The sequence below is a fragment of the Bombus flavifrons genome, chromosome 13, assembly GCF_040668555.2.
Source record: "Bombus flavifrons isolate JBK064 chromosome 13, iyBomFlav1_principal, whole genome shotgun sequence".
Taxonomy (NCBI): domain Eukaryota; kingdom Metazoa; phylum Arthropoda; class Insecta; order Hymenoptera; family Apidae; genus Bombus; species Bombus flavifrons.
In genome coordinates, this window is record NC_138454.1 from 6,315,798 (window position 1) to 6,339,547 (window position 23,750).

The following is a 23,750-nucleotide window of genomic DNA, read 5'->3' on the forward strand; positions in this document are numbered from 1 at the left end:
TGTTACGTTGCATCGGCTGGTAATTCCAAGGCGTGTGCTCATCGCAGTGCGGCTCGAACAATTGTGTGTTAATTGGTTCGTAAAAAAAAAAAAGTAGAAAAGTTTCTGGGAGGAGAAAGAGCGTTCGCGATTGTCTCTGATCGTATCGTCGCGTTGTTTTGTAAGGTGAAACTGTTTCTAAAATTACATCCTTGTAACGTAGCACGCAACATTTTATTCGGCCAGCAAAGTGACGATCGATCAACGATGAAAATACGCGACAGTGGACAATTTACTTTCGATTTCGCCGCTTTGGCCGTGGAACATCGCGCCGCTTGTCCTTCGATTCGTGCCACGCACGTTTTTCTGTCGACTCGCTAAGCAATAAGAAGGCAGCAATTACGCGATTCAGCGATCAACGCGAGGACGATTGACCTAGCGCGTTGCAACAGGATCAAAGAAACTTCACGGAAAATTTCTCGGAAGGGTAAAACCGGTATATTCCGATAGCGAATGCGTGTTTATAAAATACAATTATTCCATGCAAGATTATAAATATATAATACAAAATATAATATCGAAATAACGTTATTACACAATATATAACATGTAATTATTACGTATAAGATTGCACGATATTATTTCAATACTTCGCTATAATAATCTTCGTATCGTACCCGATTTCTTCGACGATAGCAGGAATACGAATTACTACGAACAGAACCAAATCTAATTAAAAGTAATTTCCTCCAAACCATCGACTGATGGCCGATATTTGACTGCACTTTTTGTAAACACCTTTAATCCCTCTATCTACTTCCGTAAGTTTGTTTAGTCCAACAAGATGCATAAATAATCGTTCTCAATCCAAGCGAAATCTCATTGAAAGCAGCCGTTTTGGGTTACGACCAACCCTCGGTAGAAATCTCCAAGGAAGCCACGATCAAAACAGAAGGGGAAATAAGCATAACAGGAAGCCGTCTGTCCCACAGGAATCGATCTTCCCCCGGAACGAGTGCTAGCGACGCGAGTGGAAGGCGAGTGGAAGACAAGTGGAAGGCAAGTGGAAGGCGAATCGAAGGCGAATCGAAGGCGTCGATATCGTCCAGCTTTCCGGGAACAGCCTGTAGAATCGCGTGGCGAGCCTGTAGCAAGGTGAGCGTGGAGAATTCTCCGGCTGGCCGGAGAGGAGGAATGAAAGGTAAGCGAGGCAACAACGCCAACACCGGCAAGGAGGAGGTAGATCCCGCTCACCGGTGCACTTCACCTCCGGCCTCGGCACGGATCGCGACCGAACCGACCAGCAACAAACCAGTGAACCGAGTGAACCGAACCGCGCGTACCTCGTTTGTGTTGTTACCCTCTTCGAGCTGCATCAACTCGTAAGAAGGCTTTGACCGTTTGCTATTACGCTAAATAAAGTCGTCTACTCGTCGATAATTCGTGAAAGAAAAAGAAGAAAGGACAGTCTATCTTCGATCGTTTGGCATTTAAAAGGCTTGCTGTCTTTGTGCGTTTGTTCGAGTTTTGTTTCGTTTACCTACGGCTTGATCGTATGACAAATTAGCCTGTGAGTGCACGGTTGGTGTTTCAACAGCGTTTCCGAGGAACCGTAACAGAAGAATGCGGTAGGATGCGTATCCAGGAAAGATGTTTTCTGCGCGCGATCGCAGGACTTTGCCTGATAGGCGGGGTCGTCGCGTTGTCGTCGGCTGCTGACGTCGAGACACCGATTCAAACCACCACTGGTGAGTTTTGGCTGGTTTTTCCCATCGCTGTGTTTTTCCTCCGCGATTCGTCGCGCGCTTTCTTGTCGACCTGCGCCGGAGTCTCGATTCCTTGCGATTCGCCTCGCGCTTTTTCCCGCGACGCTCGTGTCTTTCCCAGGTAAAACGCGCGCCGCGTTTCACACTTCGATAGGAAAAATCTCGAGTGTTTTCTAGCAAACATTCGATGGCAGATCGTTGGTGAACGTGCCAATATAGAAATGTTTGGCTGATCTTGGATAGTTTAGTCGATCTAATGGAATCGAGCAAGTAATTGACCTAATAAAAAGAGGCGATAAGCAAAAGGTCGTTACGTAACGGAACATCGACACCCTGAAAGCAGACGTGAAACGCAACCATAAGAGAGCATCGCCACGAAGCGACCGATCGTCGTGATCGTAACGGTATACCGCGTGAAACTGGCGAAAAATTCTATCACGTCCTCGTTCGAGAACTGATGTCATCCTCGCGAATAAAATCGTAAAAAGAAGCAGATACGCGATAGTTCTACGAAGAAGCTGCTTTTCTTCGAACGTGTTTTCCCAAAAGGGAAAACAGATTTCGCCGATGATGGAGGAAGATCGGTTCGAGAAATCGCCTGACGTCCAGGTCGCCCACTAACACGAATATCGACCGATACGCGATTGCTGTCGATGGAAATCGCGCGACATCGTCTCGGTTCCACATCCGGGACTTCTACTCGGTTAAGGACTCATTTCGAAACCGATCTGGTAGCGAATAATCGATCGAATTCGTTGCTCGAATTCGTTGCGCTATCCGCTGGGGCAAGATTGACATCGACGTTGCGAAACGCAAAACCGGTTGGCATTTCTCTGTAACAAGTACAGAATATTTAAATAAATCGAAAAATGGCTCCACAAAGTTTCAGAAATCAGAGTTAGTCGGTATCGCATCTACAACTCCTGGCTATCGAATTAAAAACGCATGCTGCACAGGTTACTGTCAAGTAAATAACAAATTCTACTTGACTCTTCAAATTCTCATCGAACATATAGCGATTACTTGATTTACCACTCGCGACTCTTACGTTGATAAATGTTGCTATTGGACAGTTTGCTCGCGCCCCCTTTAATTTTGTTGCAAGAACGAAGAATACGAAAGTTTCGCGTGGCACTAACTCGATGATCGGAAACTGTTCATCGTGTCAACCTGAACCGATCAATCGACGAATATTAAAAGGCACAAAGAATTTAAATTGCAATTACAACTGAAAATGACGCGCCTAAATCGATTCAATGGCGGCACGTGTTCCTCGTGGCAGTCCTGTGAGTCGATCGAGAAGGTAAACAGAGTCGTGGTGGTGTATAGTGCGAGGAGCAGAGACTCGAGACGCGTTAACGGTAGTGTTGAATCCAGTTGGCAAACTGGTCGACACGTATTCGTGTCCACGAACGGCCTTGGAAAAAATAAAGTCGAGTGGATCGACAGCGGCGCGCGAGGAAAGGCGAAAACACACGGTCAAATTAGAAACAGCGAAAAGTCGTCGAAAATCATTTTGACGATGACGGACAGCGTCGATCGCTGGATGTCGCGTTGCGGTGAACCGAAATCGGACGAATTCCGCAGAATTTCGTTTCGTGTTTCTTCCTAACGAAGAAAACTTACAGGCTTCGAAGCTGTTGACTTTCCAAGTTATCGTTCTCTCGATCGCCAACGGAGATGCCTGTCATGCATACGAATGGAACAGCTGAAGCAGTGGGCAGGTAAACATGATTCAACCGAGCTCTTCAGCCGAAAATAGTTTCGTCAACAGCCAAGCGCGGTGACTAACTACGGTCACGGGTTTAACTTGTTAGCCAAGGAGGTTCAGTTAGCTCGTCGTTCGAATCGTCGATCTGTTTGACGTAACAATTTCTTTATTTATAGACCTGCTGTCTTTGAATGTGTCATACCTTTTCCATTAAAAACATATTATATCATGCTTTCATTTCCAATCTAATTTCAATTAATTTGTCTTTATTCAAAAGAACAAATTGTTCAAGGATCACTCGACTAACAGATTGATAACGAGAGCGAACAAAACGTCCTCTAGTCTGGTTAATTTCGACTCTCTTGCTAGATCTCGCCAGACCCGATCCGATCAGAATGGAATTTCGTGTAGCCACCTTTCTCCCAAGTCCTTTTCCCGTCGTCTCTCTTTCTTCGTCGACCAAATCCTCCGTCTTTTTTCTACGTGCCTCAACACGGCTTCTGACTGCCTGTGATCGCACAATGTACGAGATTATTGGGGAAACAATGAACGACGAATTTCACGCGGTATCTGGGTTATCCCGATGCAGCGAGCGACGATTGTTCATTCAAGTCGAAGATTTCGCGCCTAACAACGGAAGAGCGGTGATTAAGTAATTTATTATAGAACAGAAACACGGAAGAATTCGGGTGTTAACGCGTGCAAACAGATTCTTAATACGTTGATTATCTAACGTTAAAGTTATTACGGTTATAGAGATACTTGGTTGATTAAGGGCGTAGAGACGAAAATGCACGTGTGTGATCTGAACGGAAGATTTTTAATTGCATGCCGAACTAGGTAATCGCAGAAGCTTGTCCTTCGGTTCGGTTGGAAAGGCGTGCGAGAGGATTCGAGCACGTACATGCACATTGCACCATCTTGGAAAAGTTCTCCGGCCAGTTAAACGTCTTCTCTAGCGGGGAGAGGCTAATTAAACGACGATTACGCCTCTGTGATACGTATAATCTTTTTCAATTCGCGTAACGCCAACGACTTTCTATTTCATGTTCCGCGGTTGGTCCCACGCGAGAATCGTTCCCATTTCACGCGTTCGCGTGTGTAACGATCGAACGAAACGATCTGGTTTGTACACATCTCTTCGATCACTGTCGTTCGCAACGGTGGCCGTTTTACTCGATTACCTTGTATCGAGAAACGCGTAACCCGATTAGATCGACGAAGAATCAAACGTGCTTCGTTCTACGCTTTTTTTCTTTCTTCTTTTTTTCCGATACCGTTACACGGTCGAGGAACCGATCTGTATTAATTTCTGCGTGAACGCGATCTGCTGCGTCGGCCGCCGTTCACGCTTGACACCTGAGCAATAATTCTTCCCACGAAATAATCCTAACTTCGCCAGCTGCCTACTGGAGAAAGGAACGTATCGGTGTGTCTGGTCAAGCGGTCAAACACAACGCTATAACGGGTGCAACGGTGAAAAGTATCGTTAGGAAATATTCGCGTTCAGCTTCGTCTTCACCAAAGCGACGTGGAGCGAGCTTTTGTCGCCTCTCGTTTCTGCTAAACCTTCCCAGACACTGAACTAACTAACATTTTGAGAAACATTTTGTCTACGTTGAAGCAATATTCGGTAACGAGCGGCCACTTTTTCAAGGAACAGCAAGTTTTGTTTCGGTGGAGGCTTTGCGATTCGGGTCACGATGTGCTCCGCAAACATCGGCTAATCGCTAGCACATTCATACCGACGTAATGTTACATGGATACTCGCTTACATGGATCGCAATAAAAGTCGTACGCGTGTAAAACGCGCCACGAAGAAAACAAGCGAGTTCTAGGATGAAGTTACTGCACAGCAGACTAACGAGCTTCTCCAAAGTCTCGTAAGCGGTCGCTGTACTTGGCGAAGTAACCTGGTTAACGGTACTATAAATATGCGAGTGAACGTATTCCCTCCTCCTTTATATTCTTAACGCGAGCCTAGTCCCCTTGATATCTTTGTTACGGCAAACAACCTGGCGACGCTAACCCCCGGTCGTCCGCATAACCTGTTCATCGGTGCTCGAAAAACAATGACCGGGATAGGCTGATAGAAGGCGGACGAACTTCCCGGATCGTTTCAAATATTTCTCTTCCTCATCGAGATGCGAAAATCTCGCCCACTATGCGCAAGATGAAAGAAGAAAGATCGTTGTTCCTCGTAATTGCAATAATTAAGTCCGAATCGTAGCGCTTCCCGCCTCATTGTTCCCTGGTTAACGACTTTCACTTAATGGTCGCTGGACACTGATGCCCCGTGGGGCACGTTAATTAAGTTATCGTGGTGCACCGTCGCTCTATTTGCCCAAAGCGTTCGATTTTCCAACCTGTTCACCCAACTTTCCCCCGAACAACTTTCTTGCCCTATTCTCGGCCACGCGAGAACAATGAGACAGGACAAGTGCTGCTCAAGGGAAAAAGTAAACCGATAGAAACTGTCGTCCCATAACCAACGACCGTCTCGTGACTCTCTCCTCGTGCGTTCGCGACTCCTTCCAACGACGCATCGCGTGAACCACGGAGGTAAAGATCGTTCGCTCTTCTATGCAAACACGTCGGTTCTTGGGTGAACGAATCTAACAGAGAAGCCAGTGGACGATTACTCAAGTTCCTCTCACGCGAGCGTCCGTATTATACGCTGCTCGTGGAAAAGATAGCTGTGAAAAACGCGAGGTGTCTGTATCCGTGGTTAACATAGCCTCTGAATAGATTTAAACTCCGTTTCTGACCTGTCCGTGTCCTGTCAGACACGTTTCAGTTGACACCTTGTATCCTTGTATTTCATTTTCGAACTTCTGCGCGATAAATCGCATCGATTTTCAATTGAACGTCGTTAACGCAATTAAATCGTTATCGTAAAATACCTAGTTGCATATCTTAAAAGCCAGAAGAACGCATTACAGATATTTATTTAATTAGGCGCGTGAGATAACGCAGCTGTCATCGAGGTGATAAAAACGCGTTTCTAACGGAAACCTGGCTAACCGGCGCTTGGTGACTTCGATGCCCGGATAAGAACGATCGTTCGAATATAGATTGGTTTTTCAATTTTGCAATCCCTGTTTAATGGAAAACGTGGCTTCTTAGGAAGACGGACGCGAGTTTCTACTTCTGAAAGAATTCTAAATGAATTAGAAAAACAAAAATAGGTTACGGTCGGCGATGACGTCGTGTGGAGAAAAAGTATTCTGCGGAGAAGGACAACCTGCGTAAGAACGATCGACGGGAGGTGCGTGTTTCGCGATTTATTATTCGACCTGTAAAAGTTTCGAAATATAGTACGAATGATTATATATTCTCAAACGAGACGCCAAACGGGCTTGCCAAACTGATTGCGTCACAAAACACTTGCGCTAGATCCTATTATTCAACCTTTGCGATTATTCGTCGTGCTAACAGGAAGGGCGGGGCATCTCGAAGCAACGGAGTGAAAGCACAGTACAATGCAAACCTATGTAGAAGGAAAGACGTTCCTCTGTTTCCTTTTTTAAGCCAATTCCTCTGTTAGGTTAACAGAAGTTAGCGCGATTTTGGTAATTTCCTTCGAACGCGGAACAGCGAAAGATGTAATTGGATATTTACTCGATGAATCGCTTTCGAGTTCCAATAGCGTGAAAAGTAATTGAGGCTACAGATAATACCGACAGTTTGATGTTTCTAATTGGGAAGAATTTTTTTTGTAGAAAAAGCCGAGATTTTTCTGGAGAAATTTAGAAATTCCATAATAGCTGAAACGAGTTAATTTCGCTTGCTTTCTACGTTCGATAATAAAATAAAAATAAGATATCAACAAAATAGTAAAACATCTCGGAGCAGTATGGTTCAGGATATCATCAAATATAAGCGGTGACAAAAATTACTTTCTAACTTCTTTCGACCATAAATTTGATAGAATTTGTCAAAATGACAACACAAAATCCAATTGAAGTTCAAGTAGATGCGATGATTTGTTTCATTCTTAAAGAAAAACATCCACTAAATATATGTGTATGTATGAACACATGGACGCACGATCGATTTCATGATTCTTCGTCCAGAACTCGACCTTCAGCTGCTTTCGAACTAATTCTTTCTTTATTAGTTTAACAGAGGAACAGCTTAGAAAGTAGCCGAGGAAATTTAATAGCCTTACCAAAAGTCTTCCATCTCGAAATTGCTACCGAGTTGAACAGCTATGTGATTCCTTTAATAGAAGCCTATGCTCTTAGAAAGTTTATTTAATAAAGTATTTCAACGTGTCTCGTGTAAACACGCGCAAAAGATTACATACACGTGTGTCTAAGCAGTTGCTTTATCTTAGCAGATTCCACGAAAGGAAAAGACTTTGTTTCTCTATAAAACTCGTTGAACAAAAAGGGCGAGTAATATAAGCAGAACTAAAGTCTCGTCGCGAAGTTCTATGGATCCTCTTTCGACGACTTTCAGCCACCAAGTCCTCCATCACTTAGCGACGCGGTGACAAGTAAATAACACGCCGACTGCGAATTCCGTGTCGAAGCGTCGATGACAATACGATTTGCCTTTCGCATTCCGGTATCGTGATTTCTTCAATTACTTCCTCGAGATTGAAACCGTTAGTTGTGCACGAGTCTCGACATTTGCGCGAGATTCGATACCAGCAGAAAAAGAAAACGTAGACAATGGGTACGATCGAACGCAGCGCAGATCATCCAGATTGCGAAACTCTGAAATACTGGCGAGATACAATTCGTTCAAGCAATATAGTTTCTTACGTATTCCAGTAAATATATAGTTTATAATTGATATATACAGGGTGGTTGGTAACTGGTGGTACAGGCGGAAAGGGGGTGATTCTACGCGAAAAAAGAAGTCGAAAATATAGAATAAAATTTTTTTTTTAATTTTTTCTTTTTTTAATTTTTCCATCGAGACAACGATCTACAGTGAGATCCGTTATAACGTACCGCACGCGTACCGAGCGAAAATTCAAAGTCGATTTTCTCGAAAACAAAGCCTCAAACGAAGAATTTCTATTCTATATTTTCGACTTCTTTTTTCGCGTAGAATCACCCCCTTTCCGCTTATACCACCAGTTACCAACCACCCTGTACATAGTTTAGTATACACAATAATAATAATAATGGTAATAAATGTAGTACAGATAATGTACAGTGTAACTGGAAGGACTTTGAGTTCCACTGTTTCGTACCGATAAGGATAGAAATCGACAAAATTTCTCTTTACGGTCCAGGCTGTGAGAATTGCAGAGTAAATTGTTTGAATTTCTGCGGGAAAAATTCTGGCTAAATTTATCTATCGTTTAGAATATCGTACCGCACCTGCCCCAATGTACGAATTCCTTCTCAAGGCGTAGCTACCGCCTTTGAAATGCCAGCCTCCTGTTTTTCATACACCTTAGAGTTACACTAAATGCAACGCAAAAACTAAAAGTGGCATTTTTTCCGCGACATTCCGGCAAGACAGGTTCTAGAATAGGTATGCTACCGAGCAAAAATCCGGCAATCGAACGCGCGTCTCTTAAATCGACCGGTGACTTTGACCACTGTGATATCGATTACGTCTTTTGAAATAATCCATGACGAAAAGAATAATATCAGTTCGATTTTTGCTACAGCAAACGATAGATTTGACGAGATCTCGGCAGATGCAGACGATCCAAATTGTCGATATCATTACAATTACTCAATCGTCGAAAGTGAAATATTAAAAATAATTTGAAAGAGATCGCTGATGGTGAAAATTTACGTTTCCTCGGTCGTAGGCGGCGCGGTCGACGAACCGTGGAATCGATTAATTGCGCGTCGATCAACTGGAGCACAAAAGCGAGCACAAGGATCGTAAACCGCTCGCTGCGGTGGAATATCTCGGCCTGCAGCAAGTGATAAACTCGATAATCACGCAACAAGGGATCGACGACCTCGATCTGAATCTGTTTCTATATTTTTTATCGAATTAAATCTTTAGTTTCCGGTGGATTTAACTGCACTACGCCTCTTTTCATTCGTTTTTAATCAAATCGTAATTTTCTAGATAATTTTCTTCCAATTTCGAGAACAATTTATGGAAGAATCTTAGAAACATGAAATTATCGAAACGTTATCGATACGCGTAATTTCTCATTTCAATTACACCGATAAGCAATTCCTCAAGACATTAAAAGTCCTTTCCCCGGTTGAAACTGAAACGAGAATGAAACATGGAAAATTCGAGAATCGCGTCGCGGTTAACATACTGAAAATAAAAATCGAAGAATCTTTTAGTTCGCTAAAAACGTTAAAGCGGCATCGATCGAGAGGCGAGGGAGCAGCCAGCGTTCGCGGAGTCGCGTGCAGAACGTAAAAGTCGCCTGGAAAAGTCCGACGAGTTGGCAAGTGAAATGCAACGTACGAAGCAAAACCACCGCCGAGCAAGTAGCGCGTGCAGACCTCCGTTTATTCAAAAACACTTTTGCCACTGTGCACATGATTGACAGAGTCCCATCTTCCCATGAAATTCTATCCTCGAATTTTCTCTTATGAATTATTCTCTAGCGTTTCTCTCTCCAGCGATGATTAATAACGAGAATTAGAAGAATTCATAGAAGAACCCGAGACTGGAACTAAAAGCAACATAAGAAGAACGTGTCGAACTTAATGAAACAAACCTCTGTCTATTTTGTTACGTATGCAAGGAGAGATGAAAATTTGATTTCTACCAAAAGGTATTCATTAACGACTCATCGGTCGTTAAAAAAGGAAAAAGAAGTGGACCGACGAAACGTGATGTATGGAACGAAATAATGATCGTGCAGCGAGTAGCAAGTAGGATAGAATACCGTATGGTCAAAGGCACGCTCGGTGACCGACTATTTTAACTTCCCCCTTTCCCCTCGTCTTTTTACCTTCTGGCTGTTTCCATCCAGTTTCGTTTCCCTTCTTTTTTTCCAATCTTTTTCTTCGTTTCCCACAGAGAACACTCGTAAATAGACTACGGATATTTATGCACTTACGGAATATTAAAGAACGTAAGAGCGCACATACGTATATGTAGAACGCGCGTAACGTGCAGAAACGTGCGAAGTACTCTATGATATTTAGCAGGACGAAACGAATCTCTATTTGATCTTCATTTCTTTAGTTATCTATTTCTGAGATATTTAAAAAAGTTTAAAATTTATCCGAGCCAAAGTATTCGTTATGACACTTGGGTAAAATAATATTCTATCTTGGTTCCACTTCGTTGTCCATAAATATATAAAATTACATAAACATGTGGAATCTAGTTATAATTGATAAACACATGAGATTGCATAAAAATCCACATTCTGCTCATGAAATATGAAGGAGTGAAGTTGCTGCCTCGTGTTTCTACCAATTAGTCGTTTTCAAACTCGAAATACTTTTAATTTCTCTTTTTCCTGGAAGTCTACTTTATACGTAGAAGAGATAAGTTTTTAGCAGAGTGTTTCGCAAAGAAACGAGTACGTTTTACAGAGATTTCTTTTCTGGTCTCAATCGGCTAAACTTTCTTACATTCCGTTCAATTTGAACTTTGCTCGAGAAAAATTCAAACGCTCTCCTCTCCTCTTCCACCGTGATTGCGTCTGTTTCGACCTAGGCTACGCTAATGGCTGTTCTTCTACGGAGAAGCAGCGCGGTTCAAGGTCTTCGGGAGGAACGACAGAAGCTGCTCCAGGAGTTTCTTTGCTCGTTGGATTATGATCGCGAGGGTTCCGTGAACGCAAAACCGGAACGAAATTCGCGCCGTGACTGCGAGCAGAGGATACCTCGAGCGTTAACGCGATTAGCCTGCACGAAATTGAAACCACCAACACCTCATTTACGATGATAAACATGTCGAGACGCTGGCAAATATACCTGATAACGACATTACTCGTGACGAGACACTGACCAATTTTCCTAACTTCGGTAGCTACGTCTCACTATTTTAAAGACGAGATCAGTCAGAGGCGATTGAACAAGAAAGTATGCAGAAAGAAAAATACGAACAAAGATTGTAAATGGAGCGTTTTCTTCTTCAAGTTCAATTACGTAATCGCGTTTAAGAAAGTCGAGCGCGCGGTTAACAATTAAACGCGGTCGAACGCTTCGTTCTTGGCTTGGGTTCACGGACGACGCGCGACTTCCGGCAACGAGGAAGCCGAGTGAAGATCCTCTTAATGCGCGATGAGTAATTCCGCGTTCCATGGCCAGCTTTCTTGTCCCGCGGCCTCATCGGGGTCGAAACCGAATCGTTCCTCGCAAACGGAAGCAGATTTCTCGATAATAACGTCCAAACCAGCTGTTCTCCATTTTCATTGGATGGTAGAACGTTCTTGAAGCGATCTTCCGTTATGTTCGAAGAGGTATGCCGACCTAAATCTCGTGAGAATCAAACGATTATCTGTTAGGAGAAAATTAAAATGTAAAAGTTTGTCGGAAGCATTGGTAAAATCTGCTTTAAGTACTGTGTGAAGAAGGACGAAAGACTATGATGTATCAATTTATTCATTGGAACGAGAAACAACGTGTTTGGCATATATTTACGTATTTGAAACGAATCACGATTACCAAAAGTTAGGGGAATACATATACCGTAACTCTTCGGCCACAGTTCTCTCCGAATGATGCAACAACATTCATCGAGTGATCGGTTGTGAAGTATCGTTGCACTGGACGTCCTTGGGTGCAGTGGATCTTTTTCATCCGAGAAACAGGATTTTTCAAGCAACGCAGCATCAGTGTTCGATCATCGTGCGATTAAATTAAGCGTTAATAATTAGTCCAGATTGTATTAGAAACTATAAAATATGCTCTCGAAAATAATCTCGCGGCTACGATCTCGATTGAAACACTTGGTGCAGGATGCAGTTAGATCGTTTTGAGCACACGCAACACGGGCTTCGAAAGGTTTCCACGTTTCCTCCTTTCTTCTCGGAGAAGCTTTTTATAAAAAATGACAGGCTAAAGATCGCAGCAATGTAAGTCAAAGGTTGACAGTTTAAACTTAATCACGCGTCTTAACTATTAAAATTATCGTTTCTTTGGTTTCCTCGTTAATTCAGTTAGGACTCTGTCGCGATGTTAGGATTTTCTGTCGCGATACGTTTCCACGACTCGAAAAAGTGTGACTTTTATAACAATAAAAATATAGTAATACATATATTTAGCAGAAAATTAATGTACAGCGTGAAAATCTATCTTTAAACATACAAGGTAGAACATTTTAATGGAAACACCTGAATGATCGTATGATCCAGAGGACAAAATTGTACTGCTTGCTGGAACACGTATGGTGAAATTTTTTTTAGTGCAACATAAAATATCTTTCTTAAACCTTCTCACTCCGTGCACGGAAAAATTCTATTGGAAGAGTAGCAGGTAACGAAAGGAACGCGACACGAAGGGTATTGGGTCCTTCTTTCGGCTAGCGTCGATGCATATGCATGCGTCCGGGCGAAGAAGGAGACCATCACCTACTTACGCGTAAAATTGTTACACGCTGTGTTCGAAGCGACCGGCCACCGACGTCAGGTGGATCCCGATGACGAGCAGTGGCCTCGTGTGAACCGGTCGCACCGTTACGGTTCCCCATTCATGCGATAAAAGTCATGGCCTGGTCCGACTTTCGATAGGAACCGACCAATCGACGCGTCTTCCCACTCTCAACCGGTCGAAACATCCGCTTTTAAAGTGTCCATCGTGAAGATTCCTCGACGAACTAAGAATCCGAAGAAACAATAGTCGTTCCGTCTGAATCGAAACTTGCAAAGTTGGAAAATACGCGACGCCGTACACGTCTGCGACCTAAATGCGAACCTCTAACGATCTAAACGATCGACGCGGTCGATTCGCAGAAACGGCTCGCGATACTGTTACGTTACTTTTGCGCGATTCGACCAATCGTTGCAGAGCAAAAACTCGATCTCGACCGCGGGTAAATCGGCGAAAGAAACGGTGGATGGGAACGACGAGATCGGCCAGCTTGTTTGACGTAACAGCGCATCCCGTGCGCGTTTTCAGCCCCGGATGGAAAGTTTCTGCCTCGTCATAATATCGCTGATGAATCTATGCCGTTGCGAAACATCCATGAAAACGGCGATTCTCCGCTTCTCTCTTCTCGCGATTCTTCTAATAGCATTCGGATACATCCGCTAGGAAACGCGATACCTCGAGCGTTCGAACCTGTCGTTCAGGTTTCTGTCATCGTCAGCTTCGACCCTGCTACGTTCATTTTTAACGTAAGCATAAATTCTTTTTAATCGCGAGAAGTAGCTCAAATATGGGACGGTTGTCTTTAATATCCGTGGTTTTCTAATATTTTGTGAAATATCTTCTTAAATATAATTTTATCCAATTTTCTTGATAACTTAATTGTTAAAGATCTTTCTCGTCTACTAAAGTAAGAAGAAGATCGGAATTCTATAATCGCAGTAGAGTTAAGATAAGGAAGCGAAAACGCTTGAAATTCGACTCACCTCCGCGTTTGTAATTTAGGAGGTCGATGATTTCGCGACTATAGTGTATTGTAGTGTATTGACTTTTAAAAATCTTTATGACGAAATGATGGAAGCGTGACGCGTAGTCGATGGGCATAGATAAAAGGAAGGAGCGACGAGGTTCTTTGGATGAACGCGGCGTAGTTGCAAAACAAACGTATGTTGCGCCGTCTCTTCTCTTTGATCTGCAGATGTAACATTCTTACGCGATCGTGTACGTCGAGTGTTTCATAGAGTCCAGTTAAGTAATCCTAGTCTCGGGAAGTTCGGTACGCCCTGTATATAATGATAATCGTAATAATAATAGTAGTACAGAGTTCGTTATGCTGAGATGGATAGCACAGAAGATACATGTCAGTGAGGAGAAAGTAACGCGAGCGTGTAATGGACGAGGTCGATATAAATCGCTGTTACAAAACGCGCTACGGAGCTGCTCGATGATTTCGAATCTTAAAACGCAACGATTCGATTCGATGAGTATCGGTACGTTCGACAGCCAAACTGATATTAAAACTATGTGTACGTATTTAGAATAAGAAAAGAAAGTATGAAAGGAAATTTGGATAACGTGTCACGAGATATCATCGAAGTCACAATTGTAACGACGATATAAATTACAACTTGTTGGTCTGTAACTGATTACCGAGCGATAACGAATTTAATCTCATACTTAACGACAGATCATTTCTGAATCCTAAGCGTCGAACCATGCGATATGTCTCGATCTCGGCGATCGAATATTCGGTATCTGGGTTATCTGAAAAATTGTTCATTATCGAGTAATTCTCGGATAACGATCGGCGATCGTAGAACACAATGCCTGAAGTATAAAAAAAAGAGCCACTGATTTTTTAATCGAGTAAAGGAAATAAAGTGAAATTAAACAGATTTCACAATTAGAACTATGAATTTATCGAAATACAAATTGTAATTACAAGATCTCGGCCATTGTGAACGATCTTCTTAAAATTGATCTCGAACGTATTTTATAAGGAACATTCATCGAATTTTCAGGCGCCGTTATTGAAGAGATACCAGCAGTAGAACCGCTACACGGTGACGCGAGGAATGAAACGATCGACCGCAAATCGGAGTACCCGAGCAAAGAACAGGACTCAAAGACCACCATCGAGCCTAAGAAGAAACCGATTGACTTCAAGGTCAAGACCGAGCAAAAATACCAGAAAACCTTCAAGGACGATGAATTGAAACGCGGCGAAAGCAACGACGCCGCGACCACCGTGACGACGATGCCGATGTCATCGTCGTCGTCGTCGTCGTCGTCGTCAATATCGGTCGAAGAAGCGACCACGAGATCGATAGAAACCGTAGCAGCTACGATACCCTTTCTATTTCGTGGCGAGCCTATCGTAACTGCAACGAACTTCTCGATACCGATCGAATCATGGACCAGCGACTATTCCTCGTCCACAGAGAGTAGCACGGAAGGTGTTCACGCGGTGGAGGAGACAACAGCGGCCAGAGGAAGAGCTTTGAATATGTCAGCGCCAGAACCGACCAATTCCTTGCACTCGAACATCACCGATCTGAGTGATGTTAGCATGGACGACGATGACAAGGAAGTCGAAGGTGAGAAAACTGTAGGACAACGTGTCTTCTCTTCCGCGTACAACGATCGACTCGATAAATTAAAATGCACAGAAGAACGACGATCGTAAACATTATTTCTTCAAATTTCCCTTGGGATTTACAACTATTTATATCATTTCCTTGTGACAAATAAATTCATGAAACTAAGATGTTTTTCTTTGAGACGTCGAGTACCAAGTAGGTAAAATTGATAACTTCACAAAGAATCTTACTTGATCGACTTAGTTTTTAGTTAAATTAGAAGTTCATTGTCCAGCGTTTTCCAAACAACGAAAGAAACGAACGTTGATGTTTCACGCAGGCGGCGAATACGTGGCATCTCACAACGGGACGGCCATAAATATCTCCTCGACTTTGCTACCAACGGTGAACGTGTGCGTGGAAGGAAACCGAACGTACACCATCGGAGAGAAGATCGTTAGGGGTTGCGAGGAAAAGTGCGTGTGCGGTGAAAATGGCGTAGCCGTAGACTGCAAGCCGCTTTGCTCCTCGCCGTACGTTCGAGCGAACCGTGGAATCGAGGATCCGCTGTGTCAAGAGAAGATCGTCAACGAGGAAGCGTGCTGCGCCATTTTGGTCTGTGCCGCCGATTCAGGTGAGTTCGATATGTTAAAATGTCAGGCATCATCTTTTTTTATCGAATCTTACGTTCTTGTCGTGCAGCGCCCGAACCGGAAGAAACGTGCGTCTTTGGGAACAAAACGATAATGAGAGGTCAACGAGTGGAAGATGGCTGTTCCAGGGTCTGCATCTGCGAAGCGGGAGGCAATTTAAAGTGCCAGCAAAGATGTCCTCCGAACGACACGATTTCGGTGACGAATCAACACGATCGTTGCGTCGTACTCACCGACCCAAGGTACGGGGAATCGTCGTTCCCGATTTCTCTACAGTTTGCTCTGGAATTTGTGGTTCGAAGTTAAGACGCGTTCTCATCGAACCAACTTTCTTGGAACTTTTCGTCGCCTGTTGTCGCCGTATGTTTCCTCAGTCAACGCTCTGTCCTCGATAAAGCGACGGTGTGTTTCGATTTCAATGCGATATTTGTTCCTAACAACTAGCTGCAAAATAGTCAACAAATTGTACGAATTGGAACGTTTACTTCTGTCGCGTGCTTCTTAATTTTCTTTAATCTTTACAAACGGGAAGAGGCAACAGGAACGAACCTTAGTTACTGATGACAGGCGAAGAAGAAACACGGAGAAACGTTGGACAACAACCAGCCAATCTTTTCAAAAAACATGTTGTTGCTTCCGTGAAAACGTACAATAGTTTTGCATGTTCGTTCGCTCTGTCAGCTTTCGTTGTCCTGTATTTTAGAGACGCGTGTTGCACGATCACTCTCTGCGACGTTACCTTGGGCGATCACGAGATCAAACCGGAAAGCTCGACCGACTTGGCCGTAAACCTTACGGACGTGAAGGTACTGAACTCAACGGCGATCAAGCTGAAGTTGTCGGCTAAGAATCCGCAGGATGTGACCGTGGAGATATCCGACAACAATCACGTGTGGAGGCAGCAGAAACCTGACAAAGGTGAGAATATACGGACTAGCCTTAGGAACGTAATTGTCGTAATAGATGATACGGTATTGTAAAAATGAGAAAATACGTGAACGTAGAGGGTATCATATCGAATCTGGATCCTGCACACTCGTACTACGTGCGAGTAACGGATGGAACTCGAACTGGCCCAGCGCTGCAGGTTTTTCTTCCCGCGGAAGTGATCAAGACGAATATCTCGGACAAGATGGCAGACAAGAGTTCCTGTAGTCACATGGGAAAAACGTACAAGATGGGTGCGGAATGGTACGACGAATGTATCTCGTTCTGCACTTGCACCGAAGGAGGTAAAACCGAATGTTTGACGATCGAGTGTCCCACGGATTTTGGACTCGACGTTCTAGACCCTCACTGTTTGGACTGGGAGACGGTGCCGCCGAATTTCGTCCCGAAACCTCCTCACTGCTGTCCTCAGGTAAGTCTCGGATCGTCTGAAACTCGTTTAAGTTCGTTATATTTCGCTGAGAGCCCAGGAAATCCGAACGAAAAAGTTTCGCGATGCAACGTCAATGGATTTTGTACAAGGAATATCTGAAACAACGTCGATCTTTTCTAAAACGTCAACGTACGCAAACGCGAACGATACGCGTGTATATAATAACACGAAGGATCGCTGAATCGACGATGTTCATGATCGTAGGAAGTGCGATGCAGAAATAATGGTTCGTGCAATTACGAGGGCAACACGTACGACAATTGGAGCGAGCTGCCGGCAAACGTAACCGGATGCGAGAAGCGATGTTACTGCGAGATGGGAAACGTGTCCTGTCAGGCGGCTTGTCCACCGGTCCCGGCTCTACCACCTGCTACTTTACCTTGTCCGTCTTATCAGGCCGCGTTAATGCATCTACCCGGTGACGAATGTTGCTTGGAGTGGAGCTGCAGTCATCCATCCAACCAGTCGCCAGGTAAATCCGCGCTTGCGTGACGGAAAACATGAAAATAGTCAAAGAAACGAGCTGACAAAGCGACCGTTTCCGTGGGCCGCGTTAACGACCGGAAGATCGTTTAAGCAAACCTGTGCGTTGATCTTCCTCGTTAAATAGCAGATATACAGGATGTTCTAAATCGAAGAAATTATTGGATTGAATAAGGAGTTATTAGACAGCGGATTTTTATATCCACTGGCTCGTGAAAGATTATGCGAAATTTACATACGCAAAAATTCGCAGAATGCTTACAATTTTATTACAATTACAATTTTTAAGAGGTAAAACGGATCTGTATTTAAGTGCTATTTCTTGACTTAAAAATGTATCCACATTTGCGTAAAAATCCGTTATTGTTTAATTAATGATCAAAGTTATCGGATAGAGTAATCGAAAATGGGTCAACCTGTATATCTGTCTGATGTAATTTTGCAAAGTAGAAATTTGTTTGATCGGTACTGTAAATCGTTGATGTTCGATTCCTTGGTGGCGGTGATATCAACGTACTCGTTAGTGGCATCGAGGAGATTGCTATCACGAAGAGGAGACGTTAGATTGGTTATGGGTAGAGGGTGAACGCTTATCCGCCATGCGGACCTGACTGGAACTCTCCAGTGCAAATGTGACGTGTATGTACATACACCCGAATATATCCTCACGTCTCGCACTTTCCATCGTTCAACGACGAAGACTTTCAATTTAACGAAACACTGTACATTCTCCCTTTCATCTCATGTTCTTTCGTATTCGTTACAGTTGCAATTCCATCTCAGTATACTTTAGCTTCGGTATGTATTGCCTTTCGTAGATCTCTCCTTTTACACTTAACATAAGAAAAATATCCCAAAACCCCGTAAAAGATACAATGAACGAAAAGAATCTTTACAGTGACGATCGAAGCAGGAAGGAGAAACTGTAAATGCATGCTTTGTACGGCTACGCTTGTACATACTCGGACCTCTCGCTGTAAATATGCATGAAGAATTCGGACGGCTGGTCGACACTGTACGATTCGGCGACCACCTCTGTGACAATCGACTTTATTACTCGTTGCAGGAACGAACGCGACGCCCGCGTTTCCCGGCCCCTTAGCCACAGACGCGTTCAATCGGCAAACGATCGACGATAACAAAAGACCGATTAACAAGTCGGATTCGGCTGGGCTCGGCCACCAACTGGATCCAGCGACTTCCTCCTTGTGGGAAGATTCGAAAGACGTTCACGCGCACACAGACACCACCACTCATGGACTCTTCCACTACCCCATGGATCCTGGACACCCAACCGTACCATACAACGGACCATACAGTCCCGATTACAAGCCTACGCATCCTACCATAGAGAACGTGTTCCATTTACCCTCTCATACCGAAAAACCTTCGACGCCAACTGAACGTCTCAAAGAAAAGGCCATCAAGACTAAGTCGGACGCAAAGAAACCGGTCGAGCCAATCTCGAAACCGCATAAAGACGACTATTTCCCTGGCCCGTTGGCTCCGGACAAATTCTTGGACAAGGCTGGCTCCTCGATGGGCGCCAACATGAACGCAAACGTAAACGCGAATGGAAACGAGAATCACCAATTCATCCCTGGGTCTGTAAATCCCAACAAGCTACCACCGGTGCAAAAGGTTCCCTATGCGACGGATCAACCGCAGTTCGTTCCGTTGAACCCACAGCAAGAAATGGGGCCAGGATTCACGATCGCGACCGCCAACAACGGTCAGGGTGTTCCACAGGATGGTTTTAACGCGCAACTAGACAACTCCGCCGCGGTTGGTCCACCTTACAGAGGCTCGACGCTCAATGCTCCGAATAACGTCGACCCGAATGTGATCGTTCCGGTAAATCCAAAGAAGAAAGCTTCCGCCAACGACAAGCCTCCGGCAGGATTGGGTGGTCGACCGAAACAGGGCCAACGAAATCCAGATCAGGAGATTCTTCCTGAGGAACTGTATCATCTGATCAACCTTCAACATCCAGGCCTCGTTCAATTGGAACACGCTCCACCTGAGGGTCATCCCGGCTTGTACGATATCCATCAACAGATATCTAGTCAGAAACACACGTCCAACAATCAGATACAGCCTGGATACTTTGTCCCAGCTAACGGACCAAAGAAACCAGCTAAGCCGCATATTTACACACAGAAGGACGAAAACGGTCAGACGACCTATCACATACACACGTCAGACATACCGAACTCTCCCCAGCAGATCGAGGAACTCTTAGCTCATATCGGGCAACACGATCCCAATCCTGGACCGTTCCAACATTATCCCGGACAGCCAGCCATACCCCATAACGTGGCGAGTGGCGCAACCGCCACTCTGCCGCTTCACATTGACGCTCATATACCGCATTCAGGACTCACGCACTTGAATCATCCGTTCGCAGCACAAACGCCCAACCAGTCAGGTTCGTCCCTGTTCAGCAACAATCTTTTATGGAATTCGTGAACGATTCGTCTTTTTCTTCCATTAACTTTCGTTTCTTCGTTGTTCCACGTGGTCTCGAGTGCCTATAAATATTCGAGGAAACCAAAAACCAATTTGATGAACGCGTTCGAAGGTTTCTGATAATCTCTGAACGAGTCATGAGAGACTTTTACGATGACAAAACTGATTTTTTGTGATATTATTAATTTATCGCTCGAGTTATTCGTGCTACTTGGAATCGTCAGGCCTATACAACGACGTTTCAATGTGATTAAAATAACTACCTTTGTTCGTGAAATCCAGGTATGGAGCACAACGTGCCAGCGGGCTTTCCATTGCCTGGTGCCATTCCTGGATTCCCTGTTGCTTCCTCCTCGGACGAGGTCACCGTGCAGGTCCTCGAGGCTCTCGACGAGAACACCGTTCGACTCGTTTTCACGGTGCCGCAGGTTCTAGTTGGACTTCATGGACGCGTCGAGCTGCGATACACCAATGATAAAACGTACTTTATATCAGTATCAAAATTAATCGAAGATTATCCAGAAATTAGAGAAATAAAAAATATTCCTATAAACGTAGGTTATTCCGAGCTTTATTAAAAAGTTAGTAAGTGATAAAAATACGATATACGAGACTAAAATAGTTTTACAATCGACATAATCATTTGCTACTGGCACTCGATTTCTGTCGATATAAAATTAGCAATAAAAGCTTTATTATCCTACGAAGCTCATTTCAATTTTACTTCGTCTCGATTGTCTTCGTATCAATCAACTCTTTGTATCAATTCATCACACGACATCGACACATGTTGTGCACACGAAAAAATCTAATGGCATAGAATTAGAGACGATATTATTCCGTATTTTTATCGTAACTTTTTAATAGAGTCTTAAATGATCTATGTTATAACATTCTTTGCTTGACTATACTTATAGAATACACAGACAAAGTTTAGCCGTTAAACCCTGCGATGTTCTAAATATATACGTATATATACATCTTATATAATATATATGTATATATATGTACTTTCCTTTTCTATCGCGCAGAAATTTCGATGTATCTACCTGGAAGTCGCAAGTATTCGCGCCACCAAACGACCTGATCGCAACTCCGCAGCTCGAGTTCGAGCTGGGCGATTTGAAGCCTTCTACCGAGTACAAAGTGAAGATCACGGTGAAGCTGAAGGATTTGGCCAATAGTCCCACCAGCAAAATCTACAGCGTGAGAACGCTGGAGAAACGTACGGAAGCGACCACGCTGCCGCCTCAAATACCGATTGACGCTGAGCTCCATGTCACAGAGACAAATTCCACGTGGATCAACGTGATGTGGAGGAAATTCACGGAATACGAGTCACAATTTATCGACGGCGTTCAGTTAAGATACAAAGAGAACGACGCAAAGGTTTACGCCGGAACACCGTTGATCCACAGGGCGGTGAGGAATTACGTGATCGAGAATCTTCGGCCATCGACCGCCTACGAGATCGGAATCCTCTTCGTTCCATTCCCAGGACAATTGACAGAGCTGGTCAACGAAAAAACAGTGAGTATTTATAAAATAAATCGTTAAATAAATTTACGAAACAAAAGGTTGAAGTTAATAATAATTGTCATAATAATTGCTATAAGGTTAGTTTCATAAGTGTCAAGTTCACCGCTGTAAATTCTCTTTTAATATTATCGCCCTGTAATAATAACATCATAATATTCCCCTGGAAGATTGAAGTGACTACCTCGATGGAGCCGAATCCATACTCGTTCGACGTGAAAGTGGAGATCAAGACGATCAAGTCGACAGGTGTGGAAGTAACTTGGACCGGAGTACCTTATCCGGAAGACAAGTACGTGAATATTTATCGAGCGATTTATCAAAGCGACAGTGGCAAGGAAGACACAAGCACGTTCAAAATCGCCAAGAGCGACTTGCATCCGAAAACGGTGATCAGCGATCTTAAGCCGGGTACCAGGTATCGTTTGTGGCTCGAAGTTTACCTGACAAACGGAAGAATAAAAAAGAGCAACGTGCAAGATTTCGTCACTAAACCCGGTGTACTTTTGCCGGCCACGGTATCGCAACAAGGTACACGTATAATTAAAAAATTAAATAAAACTGGAAATAACAGTGATTCTAACGTAAAACTGAACGTTCCGATTTTTCAGCGGGGAAACTTGCATCGTTGCCCCTTCACGAGGGCGATTATTACGGGCCTTTGGTAGTGGTAGCTATCGTCGCAGCTCTCGCTATCCTATCGACCCTAATCCTGTTAATGATGCTCATGAAAAGGAGAACTAGCAGTAAGGCTGACATATCTTCCCGTAAAAGCACGTCGGCGTACGACAATCCTTCCTACAAGGTAGAATTACAACAAGAGACTATGGGTAATTCACTCTCATTGTTTTAATACGATAATCGTGGACAGTTTTACTGTCATTCGTAGCATTCGTCATCCGTGCGTTCTAATGCCAATTGCCGACAAGCAATCAAGCTTTTATAAATTTCCAGACCTGTGAAGACATCGTTACCATATCGAACGGTAGGAACAAAAACACGGACCACGAAATGGCCACCATCAACGGCAACGTCAAAGAAACCATTTAAGGTTCTATAATTTATTATGTTTTATTTATTTATATGTTCGTTCGGTTTTTCCGGCATCGTCGAAGGTGGCTCTCGATTGAAAGAAACGATCGATATAATGGAAGGTAAAGTACGAAGAACGAACATCACCAAGTACCTACGATGATTAAAAATAATATACGTATACTTGTACGTATACTCGTGTACGTATTTTGAAGTTCTGATAAAAGGAAAGTTACAACTCCTTCATCGCACCGATCATTTAATATGATTCGATCAGTAGAATTGCGCACGTTGTATTAAAATTTGTACATAGCGGGGTCAAGTATCATTTTGATATGATAAGATAGCGATTTAAGAAAAAGTGAAAATATCGTTTAGATAGCTACGAAAACAAAGTCGATTTGTTTTGTAATATTTTCCTATATATACATTACCGATTGAAAAATATGCTTTCTACTTATTTAATATAAACACTTAAGTCGTAATTTCGTTGGGTTCCAACGATCAAACCGCGTCTTGTACAGTCTACATTTATATTGTTAGAGATCTATATAATAAATAAGGTGTACTATGTCGTATAGAAATGTTAAAACGTTAAATGAATAAAACTGTTTGTAAACTATGGAGAAAACTATTTATTTGTATATCGTTTCATATATATGTATAATGT

General features: G+C 43.4%; 1 protein-coding gene across 2 annotated transcripts; it reads left to right on the plus strand.

The window, feature by feature from the left end:
- Window positions 1-823: 823 nt before the first annotated feature.
- Window positions 824-23,711, plus strand: sas (stranded at second). Of its 2 annotated transcripts, none has more exons than XM_069126208.1 (13): window positions 824-1,727; window positions 14,969-15,544; window positions 15,867-16,160; window positions 16,229-16,421; window positions 16,883-17,097; window positions 17,184-17,539; window positions 17,765-18,032; window positions 19,110-20,471; window positions 20,795-20,993; window positions 21,544-22,042; window positions 22,219-22,579; window positions 22,660-22,878; window positions 23,003-23,711. In XM_069126208.1, exons 1-13 carry the CDS (start codon window positions 1,613-1,615, stop codon window positions 23,008-23,010), a joined length of 4,665 nt encoding a protein of 1,554 aa, XP_068982309.1. In that variant the 5' UTR covers window positions 824-1,612; the 3' UTR covers window positions 23,011-23,711. The 2 variants fall into 2 exon arrangements, with proteins under 2 accessions (XP_068982309.1, XP_068982308.1); XM_069126207.1 differs by having other exon boundaries at window positions 22,660-22,853.
- Window positions 23,712-23,750: the final 39 nt, after the last annotated feature.